Source organism: Panthera uncia (genome assembly GCF_023721935.1).
Source record: "Panthera uncia isolate 11264 chromosome E2 unlocalized genomic scaffold, Puncia_PCG_1.0 HiC_scaffold_19, whole genome shotgun sequence".
Lineage (NCBI taxonomy): Eukaryota > Metazoa > Chordata > Mammalia > Carnivora > Felidae > Panthera > Panthera uncia.
Genome location: NW_026057588.1, coordinates 13,668,527 through 13,678,933, shown reverse-complemented (window position 1 = coordinate 13,678,933; position 10,407 = coordinate 13,668,527). Strand labels below are relative to the sequence as shown.

The 10,407-nt window shown below is 49.6% G+C and overlaps 1 protein-coding gene across 1 annotated transcript; it reads right to left on the bottom strand.

Annotated features, from left to right (window-relative positions):
* Window positions 1–347: 347 nt before the first annotated feature.
* LOC125916166 (interferon lambda-4-like) lies at window positions 348–1,713 on the bottom strand. Its single transcript, XM_049622331.1, has 5 exons — window positions 1,483–1,713; window positions 1,085–1,228; window positions 866–1,009; window positions 565–639; window positions 348–446 (listed from the first exon to the last, which is right to left on the bottom strand). Exons 1-5 carry the CDS (start codon window positions 1,711–1,713, stop codon window positions 348–350), a joined length of 693 nt encoding a protein of 230 aa, XP_049478288.1.
* Window positions 1,714–10,407: the final 8,694 nt, after the last annotated feature.

Genomic DNA, 10,407 nt, shown 5'->3' with positions numbered 1-10,407 from the left:
GAGGGGCGCTGGGATTCTGGGAACCACAGAAGTAGAAACTGGTACATGGCACGTGGGAGTCAAGGCAGACTCCAGACTCAAGTCTCTTCCTGCCACACCAGGCGCCTGGAAGATCATGCGTCCCACGGAAATATCGCTGCATCCCGGGGAACTCGTTCTGGCCTTGGGCAAAGCACCCGCACCTCTGGCACCCAGTGCCGGTGGGTCGAGGTCCCGCCAACCGAGGCTGAGGATCTCCCGAGCTGGCTGAGAGACCCGCCTGCTGCAAAGGACCCCCCAGAGGGCGGGGCCCGAAGCCTCCCGCCCGCAGAGCTTCGGGTCCCAGGCCCGGCCGAGCCCAGGCCGGATCACAGACAAGGCCCCGAGTCTGCCACCAGCCTCAGGTCCCACGTGAGCAGGCGCAGGAGGTTGAAGACGACGCTGGCTTCGTGGCACCCAGGCGAGTCCTGGAACCCGGGAAGGAGGCGGAGACGGGCTGAGCCAGGAGTCCGAGCTCCCATCCCGTCTCAGCCTCGCACGGCTCCCCCCCTGCAGACTCACCGCCTCCCCGCCCGCTGCACTCGCAGCTCTGCGTGTTTGGGGACGCGTCCTCGGTGGCCTGAGGGACTTCCTCCAGGAGCCTGGCCGGACCAGCTCGAGCTGCAAGGGGAACAGGAGGGACGTGAAGACGGCGAAGAACCCAGGGTCCCTGGGACTCTGTCCGTGAGTGACTCTCCCACCGCAGACCAAAGCCCGGATAGGGGGACACCGAGACGACGCGAATCGTGTCTGGGCCGGCTTTTCGGTTCGGGGGACAGATTGGCCTCGCGGGGAAGCCGGGGGCGCAGAGCGAGCCGGAGGGGCCGGGGGCGCGGGCGGTACTCACGCAGGCCCCCACGTCCCGCCGCGCAGCCGCCAGCAGCTCCAGGATCGGGCCGATGCCGGGGAACCGCTCCGGGCTCCGCAAGCGGCTCAGCACGGCCTGGGCGTCCTCGAGGCCCCGGGCCACCAGGCGAAGCCGCGCGCACGACTGTGGGGAGCAGGCGGGAGTTAGAAAGGCCGCGCCCACCGTCCGCGCCGCCCCCCGACGGCTCGCCCGCCTCACCCAGGGACGCGGAGGGTCCCTCCTTGGGCGAAAGGAGCAGTTGCGCGGCCTCCAGCTCAGGGTCTCCTCCTCCTGTGGGACAAGGGTCGGGGTGAGGCTGAGCCTCCTCGCTGCGCTCCCCAAGCGCTGGGAAGGCGGGGATTCCTACACGTGGGACGCTCCCGGCCGGGGACGGTTGTGCGGATGGTGCACTGAACCCCGTAGCTCTCGGAAGGCCTGCACGGTGGGCCAAAGGCACCCCGCGGTCGCCTTGCGAAGCCCGGCGCCCCGACGTGGAACCGAGTCGGCCTGGAGGGGGCGCCCTTTGGGGCCTGGCACGGAGGCAGAGCGTGTGCTGACCGCAGGGGCGCCCCGCAAGACGCCGCGGTCTGAATTCTGCCCTGAGATCCGAGGCGCGCCTGCTGGGCGCTGGGACGCAGGGGGCCCTCGGGGACGGGTGGAGAGGTCTGCGCGTCACTCACGTAGCGGTCCCTCAGCGCCTTGACCGCCGCCACCGCCCTGGGGTCCAGCGAGCGGTAGTGTGACAGCAGGCAGCGCCGGGGTGTCGTCACGCCAGGGTCCGCCGCCTCGCCCGCCGTCACCAAGACCCACAGCCCCACGGCCACCGCGGCTGCGCCTCTCGGCCCCATCTCTGCTCCTGCGCAAGGCGAGGCGCCAAGAGTCCAAGCCCCTGCCTCTGCTTGGCGTCGCGCCGGGACCGATGCTCAGAGCGCGGGCCCGAGACACGCCGCGAGCCCGCAGCCCCCTGGTGCCCTCGGCCCGTCTCCGCTCGCCGCTCACCTGCACGCTGTCCTCGGTGCCCCCTCGTGCTGCTGCAGCGCCCGCCTTCCGCTGTCCCCAGGCTGGAGCCCACCTTCGACAGCGGCGCCTGCAGGGTCCATGCGGCTTTTATGCGCGGGGCTGGGAGACGGTGAGCAGCCGGACTTCCCCGTCCGGAGCCGGCTAAGCTTTCCGAACGTCAGCGCTGGGGCGCCTGCCCGGGGCTGAGGACTTTACCCGCCTGCTGGCGGGTGCCAGCCGTGGCTCGGCCCCAACCCTCTGTCCTGAGCCAACCGCTTGGGTCTGTTTTCTGGACAGCTGTTTGACTTGCGCGCCCGCGCTTGCCTTTCTTCTGCACTCTAGGAAGGAACCGAAAACATAGCTTTTCCTTCCCGTTCGAGGGACAAGAGTGGCAGGTGTCCCCACACCAGTGCCTGCCCTCAGGGAGCTCCTGGGGCAGGTTTGTAGTGCCCTGTGGGCAGCGGCTTCCTGGCTTCGCAGTCTTGTCTTCCTCTGTTTCTTTTTTCCAAGAAAAAATTTATTTATTTATTTTGAGGGAGGAGAAAGAGCAGGGGAGCGGAGGGGCGGGTAGGGAGAGAAGGAGAGAGAGAGAGAGAGAGAGAGAGAGAGAGAATCCCAAGCAGGCTCTGAGCTGTCAGCGCAGAGCCCCACGTGGGGCTGCAGTAGACAAAGCTGAGATCATGACCTGAGCCGAAATCAAGAGTCCGCACTTGACTGTTGAGCCACCCAGGCGCCCCTTGTCTTTCTCTGTTTATCTTTCTTGTCTCGCCCTGAATATTCCCCCTGGGTTCTCTTGGGTTTTCCTCATCCGGGTCTTTGACAAACTCTCTCTGGCTTCCTTGGCCTGTTCTTAAATGATATGTATTCCTTTGCCAATTATAAATGTGCATTTGCTGTTGAAAAGTGGAATCACGGGGCACCTGGGTGGCTCAGACCCTCGACTCAGGTCATGATTTCACAGTTGGTGAGTTCAAGCCCCGCGGCGGGCCCTGTGCTGACAGTTCAGAGCCTGGAGCCTGCTTCGGATTCTGGGTCTCCCTCTCTGTCTCTCTGCCTCTCCCTGGCTCGTGCTCTGTCTCTTTCAAAAATAAAATAAACGTTAAAATTTTGTTAAAGGACTTAAAAAAAAAGAAAAGTGAGATTACATTTTTCTCAGTCATTGTTCATAATAATCAGAGCTAATTTGTACTAAACACTCTCCCTGTGCTGGGCCCTACTTGAAGCTCTTCTCTTGTATTTAATGCTTTATTCTCCCCAGCAGCGTTGCCACAAAGGTCTTTTTATTAGCTGACATTTTATCAGGGAGGAAGCTGAGGGACAGAGAAACCGAGTCCTGCCCGAGCTCGCATAGCTTGGAGATGTGACTTTGGGACTGCCGGTGTTATTATCGGTGATGCTCTACAACCTATATAGACTGGTCTGTGTGCAGAATAGCTTAGGTATGTTTTGGCCAAGTTCAACCAAGCTTCCTTCATGAGACCACCTCTAATTTATTATAATTACGTTCATTAATAAATATTGATAATTACAGGCAAGTTGTGACTCTTTCAGATGTAGGTCTTCCTCAGCATCAATGAGAAAATTGTTTTGTTTTTTCAGTGTTTATTTTCTTATTCAAAGGTGTAAAGGTTTTAAGAAACGTCTACATAGTTGATATGTAAGAACTCTGGGTGGTTAGGCATCTGACTCTTGATTTCAGCAAAGGTCATGATCTCAAGTTCATGGAATCAAACCTCCCCCCACCCATTAGCTAGGAGCTTGCTGCTTGGGATTCTTGGGGTTCTCTCTCTCTCTCTCTCTCTCTCTCTGGCTCTCCCCACCCACACATGCATGTGCACGCTCATGAGCACGCGCACATACACACACACACACTTTCTCTTAAAATAAATACTAAAAAAAAAAAAACAAAAACAAGAAAGATAAGAACTCAGAAAAATCATAAGAGAAATTCTATGGAAATGTTAGAAAGGATCCCCCAAAGTGTCCATGCAGCCTGTTTTCCAAGCTTCCATTACCTCTCCCCCACCCATCCCCACATCCCCCATTTCAGTTGGAGATTTGGATAGTTCCAGAAGGTGACTTTTCCCCCTCCCCCATCCCTGGGATGGGATATGTGACCTGGCTGCAGCCCTTTACCACAGTTGTGCCCCTGGCTCCAGTGACTGGGTTTGTCGTGGATACATGACCTAAGCTAGTCCAATCAAAATCAGACATCTTGGGAGAGAGGCTGTCTTCGACCTCTACTGAAGAAGTCCGAGTGTAAAGCCGGGGAGCTCTTAGCACCCATCTTGGAATGTGTAAGGGGGAACAGCTTCCCCACCTGTGGAAGGAAACCCGAAACATAAAACAAACAGAACTGGGAGGTTCATGATGTCCTACAGGATCAAACCTTACCCGAAGCCTTCCCTTAACTCCCGCATTCTGGTTTTATAAGTCTGTAAACTGTCCACTGTCCAAGGTGGCTTGAGCTGGGGTTTTGGTTGTTTGCCACCTTATTAGTTAAGGTTATTCATCCTTGACCAATATCCACTGTGGGGCTGAAAAGCAACCACATGTCTCCAAGGACCAAAGAAGTACAAATAAGATTGGTAACAGTGAGAGGAGTGGAGCGCTGGGACAGACTCAGGGAAGCAGACTCAGATTCTGGACAATCAGGAATCCAGCTATGAGCCCCACCAGGCACGTTATTGAGCTGGAGTTACGTGCAGTAGAAAATAACATTTAATACTCTTGTACATTTGTCCCCTCAACATTTCTGTGTTGAAATCCTAATCAGCAAAGATGATGGTATTGGTTGGTGGCACCTTTGGGAGGTGAGTAAGTCATGAATGGGGTTAGTCCTCTTGTGAGAGAGACCCTACGGAGCTCCCCATCTCCCTTCTAGCACGTGAGAACTTTGCCTCCCAGAAGAGGGCCCTCACCTGACCAGGCACCTGCTCTTGGACTTCCCAGCCTCCAGCACTGTGAAAAAGAAATTCTGGGGGCACCTGGTTGGCTCAGTCAGAAGAGCATGCAACTCTTGATCTTGGGGGGTGTGAGTTTGAGTCCCACGTTGGGTGTAGAGATTACTTCAATAAAGAAAATTTGAAGAAAAAAAAGAAAGAAAACTTAAAAAAAAAATCTGTTGTTTATAAACCACCCAGTCTGTTTTGTGACAGCAGCCAACCGGACTAAGACAAATACCAATCTAATAGCTTTCTTGTGACCCACTCACTGTGTGTGACCCATACTCTGCTAAAAAAAAAAAAAAAAACTGCTTCAAGGGGCGCCTGGGTGGCTCAATCGGTTAAGCGTCAGACTTCAGCTTTTGATCTCACCGTTTGTGAGTTCGAGCCCCACGTCGGGCTCTGTGCTGACAGCTTAGAGCCTGGAGCCTGCTTCAGATTCTGTGTCTCCTTCTCTCTGCCCCTCCCCAGCTCACGCTTTGTCTCACTCTGTTTCTCAAATATAAATAAACATTAAAAAATATTTTTTAAAAATGCTTCAAGCATTTTAGGAGCAAAAACCAAAAAAGCTGTTTGTGAGTCCAACTCAAACATGATTGAGAAATCGGGTCAGTCCTACGTTGCTGGTAGGAACGTAAAAATGGTAGAACCACTCCGAAAAACAGGCTGGCGGTTTCTCATAAAACATGCAACTGATAGGTCCAGCCAGCAACTGCTCTCCTGGACCGTCACTCCGGGGAAATGAAAACGTATGTCCACCCAAGAAGCTGCATGCAAATGTCCATAGCGACATTAGGAAGAGCCCCAAACTAGAAACAGCCAAGATGTCCCTCAAAGAGTAAAACAAGTTCTGCTACATAGATACCAGGAAGCAGGGAGGAATAATTGATACACGAAAAGAAACCTGGATGAATCTCCAGGGAATTACACTCCGTGAAAAGAGCCATCCCAAACGGTTACACACTGCATGATCTTACTTATAGAATATTTCTGAAATGACAATATTTTAGAACTGGAGGCTAGATTAGTGGTTGCCAGGGGTTAGGGACAAGGTGGGTTGTGGACAGGGACAGGCGGGTGTGGTTATAAAAAATAAAAGCAACTTGGGGATCCTTGTGACTGAGTTGTTTTGTCTTGACTAGTGGTGGATACATGAAGCTACACATGTGATAAAATTGTGTGGAACTAAATGCACACACACACACACACACACACACACACTGTATATGAGTAAAACTGAGGCTGAGAGAGAGGGAGAGCACAGGAGGGTCAGAGAGAGAGAGGGAGAGAGAGGATCCAAGCAGGCTCTGTGCTGTCAGCATGGAGCCCGACACAGGGCTCTATCCCACGACCCCAATCATGACCCGAGCCGAAATCAAGAGTTGGACACTCAACCAACTGAGCCACCCAGGTGGCCCCAGGATCTCTCAATAAGATGCGTGGATTGCATCAATGTCATTTGCCTGGTTGTCATATTGTACTATAATTTTGTAAGATGTTTTCACTTGGCGGGGGAGGGGAAAGAGCGCATAGGCTCTCTCTTGTATTATTTCTTACAATAGTATGCCAAGCTACAATGATCTCAATAACAATTCCAATGAAAAAATACGCCGGATAAAAATGAAAATTATCTGAAGCAGGTGACCTGCTCACATGTGCAATCTGGGCAAAAGTGGGCAGGTTAAGGGAACCAGCACCAAGGGGTGGTGTTGCACCCAGAGGCTAGCAACATGGAGAGCTCGTCTATCCATTGAGGGGCGAGGCTGGGACAGAGGAACAGTAACACAGCCACTGTCAGACATCAGTCCTGCACGGAGGGAACCAGGAGAATGGAGAATAGATACCCCAACCTTGTTCACCTCCCCTCTTCAGTCTCCTGCTGAACCCAACCTCTCCTGGGCTGAACCCAACCATGAGCCAGAGCTCACCGATGCCGTGTCTCAGGGCTCAGTACAGGCTGAAAATAGATCTGGTCAGTGGCACAGTAGCAGAAGGTTGGAGGGCCAGCCCAGCGTTTTACTCAGCCATATCAGCAAGTCTAGAGGTCAGATCAACAAGCTCTAGCTCTTAGAAAGCTCTCAAATTTTGTTTCATCCTACCAGGAGTTAAATAATGGATGAGCTAGCATTTCCCCCATATCCAATGAGTTGATTTTAGGTTTTTTTTTTTTTAATTTTATCTTTAAGCAATCTCTACACCCAGCCTGGGGCTAGAACTCACGACACCAGGATCAAGAGTTTCATGCTCCACTGACTGAGCCAGCCAGGTGCTCCGAGTTGGTTTTAATTTTTAATTACTCAGGTAGATTTCCTTCTCCTTGTAAGGAATTAAAATATTACTGATAAGGTTAAATATTCCAAGGATTATCTCCTCAGTTCCCATGCCCTCCCCAGAGATACCCCACTATCTATGAATCTATTTGGGACACAAGTGCTTGAATACCTTTTTACACATTTTCAGGTACGTGAAATAGCTCGCAAGGCAATATGTAATATTTGTGTGTGATTGTGTTGATCCTTTTTATTTTCACATAATTTCAGATTTGCATGCAGTTGTATGAAATAATACAAAGATCCTGTGGGCCCTTTACCCCGTTTCCTCCTGATGGTAACATCTTGCAAAAGTATAATACAGTATCACATCGATACAGTTAAGACACAGAAAATTCCATCACCACAAAGGTCCTTCCTGTTGGCTTTTCAACAGTCACATTCAAACCCCTCCATCCACTCCTGAAGCCCTTGTACACACTAGTCTGCTCTCCACTTCTCTTTCTTTCTTTCATTCTTTCTTTCTTCTTTCTTTCTTTCTTTTTCTTTCTTTCTTTCTTTCTTTTTCTTTCTTTCTTTCTTTCTTTCTTTCTTTCTTTCTTTCTTTCTTTCTTTCTTCCAGAGAGAGAACAAGCAGGGAGAGGAGCAGAGAATCTCAAAAATCCCAAAAGCAGGCTCCACACTCAACACGAAGCCCAGTGCCGGGCTCGATCCCACCACCCTGGGATCGTGACCTGAGCTGAAATCAAGAGTCAGATGCTCAACTGACTCTGCCACACAGACGCCCCTATCTGCTCCCCGTTTCAACATTTCTGTCATTTTAAGAATGTCATATAAATTGAGTCATAATTCGGGGGGATGGGCTTTTTCCACTCTGCATAATTCTCTGGAGCTTTCCACAGATAGTTGCATATCAAGAGTTTGTTCCTTTTTATTCCTGAATGTTATTCCATGATACGCATGCACTATAGTTTGTTTAACTGTTTAACTGTTCAAGGACATCTGGATTGTTTCCAGTTTGGGGCTGTTACAAATAAAACTGCTATAAACGTTCACATGCAAGATGTTGTAGGAACATAAGTCTTCATTTCTCTGGGATAAATGCCCAGGAATACAATTGCTAGGTCATGTGGTGGGTGCATGTCTGGTTTTTTAAGAAACTGCCAACCCTTTCTTCCAGAGTGGCTGTACCATTTCTCCATTCCCGCCAACAACGGGTGATCAATCTCTCCTACATCCTCACCAGCATTTGATGTTGTCGTTATTTTCTGGTTTAGCCATTCTGATAGCTGTGTAATGAGTGCTCATTGTGGTTTTCATTCGTATCTCTCTAATGGCTAATAGTGTGTCTTTTCATGTGCTGATTTCCCATCTGTGTATCCTCTTTGGTGAAATGTCTCTTCATATCTTTTGCCCATGTAGACTGTTTACGTTTTGTTAAGCTTTATTTAAGTAATCTCTACACCCAACATGGGGCTCGAACACACGACCCAGAAATCCAGAGCTGCCTGCTCCACTGACTGAGCCAGCCAGGCGCCCCTGGACTGTTTAATTTCTTACTGCTGAGTTTTGAGAGTTCTTTGTATATCCTAGATACCAGTCCTTGATCAAATACGTGGTTTGCAAATATTTTCTTCCAGTCTTTAGCTCGTCTTTCCATGCTCTGAGCATGGTCTTTCCCAGAGGAAAAGTTTTCGATCACCTCCAGTTGATGAATTTTCCTCTTATAGACTGAGCCTGTGTCAAGTCTAAAAACTCTTTGCCTACCTCTGGATCCCAAAAATGTTCTTTGTAAAATTTTTTTTTTTTCACTAAAAGTCTTATAGCTTCATAGTTTACATGTAAGTCCATGATTCATTTTGAGTTAATTTTTTATTTTAGGTCTGAAGTTTAGAGCAAGGTTCACGTTTTGGCTCCAGCACTGTTGGTGGGAAAGCCTACTTTTCTCCACTGAACCGCTTTTGCACCCGCGAGTACTTCTGAACACAGTAGTGTATTGTTCAGCAGTGTACTTTTTTTCACTCTATAATATATGGTGAAGATTCTTCCACGTCAACACATATAGATCACTTTATTCTATTTAACTGCTGCAGGCCTCACTTACCCTGGAGTTCATGGACCCCCCCCCCCCCCCACCACAGTAAGACTCAAGGGAGAGTGAACTTGCATGAGAAAAAGATGCATTTTCATCTTCACTAACCTCTGAGAGTTAGTATTTCTTTCCATTAGGAACGTAAGCAACAGGGCGGGGTGGGGGAGGAGGTGGGGGGAAGGAATGTAAGCAACAAAATACAATCGGATTAGCAGAACCTGTGACTCTGTTGCTAAAAGAAACCACAGATATTTTCATGGCACATTACAGACTGGGCACATATCTTAACATATCACATCCTCTCATTACTACCTCCCAAGTATAGCAGTCGTGAAACCTATTGCAATATCTTATTACTTAATGCATTAATAAAGAGGCATGTGTATTATTGCAGACTTGTTCTTAAGTTTTGGTAACTGTGTTTCAATATAATAGTGTTCTTCATAGTCCTGTGTACTTATTTATTTACTTATTTATTTTAGTCCTGTGTATTTAATGTTATGCATTAAAAACACATTTGTGAACCAAGGCGTGATTATAGCAAGGTTGCAGGACACAAGATTAATATACGAAAGTCTCTGGTTTTCTTGTATAAAAGCAATGAACAATTTGAATTTGAAATTTAAAACACCATTTATGTTAACACCTCCCCAAAATGAAATACTTAGCTACAAATCTTTTTGAATAAAGCATGCAGCCCTTTCATATTATTTTTAAAATAATTTTTTAGGTTTATTTATTTATTTATTTTTTAACGTTTATTTATTTTTGATACAGAGAGAGACAGAGCATGAACGGGGGAGGGTCAGAGAGAGAGGGAGACACAGAATCCGAAACAGGCTCCAGGCTCTGAGCGGTCAGCACAGAGCCCGACGCAGGGCTCGAACTCACGGACCGTGAGATCATGACCTGAGCCAAAGTCGGATGCTTAACTGAGCCACCCAGGTGCCCCAAGGTTTATTTATTTTTTGAGAGAGAGACAAAGAGCAAGAGGGCTTGAAGGAGGGGCAGAGAGAGAGAGAGAGAGAGAGAGAAGGAGAGAGAGAGAATACCAAGCAGGCTCCACACTGTCAGCACAGAGCCTGACATGGGGCTTGATCTCACAAACCATGAGATCATGACCTGAGCCACGATCAACAGTCAGACACTTAACTGACTGAGTCACCCAGGCACCCCTTAGCTACAAATCTTAGTGAAATATGAACAAAATCTAGGTGAGGAAAACCACAGAACTCT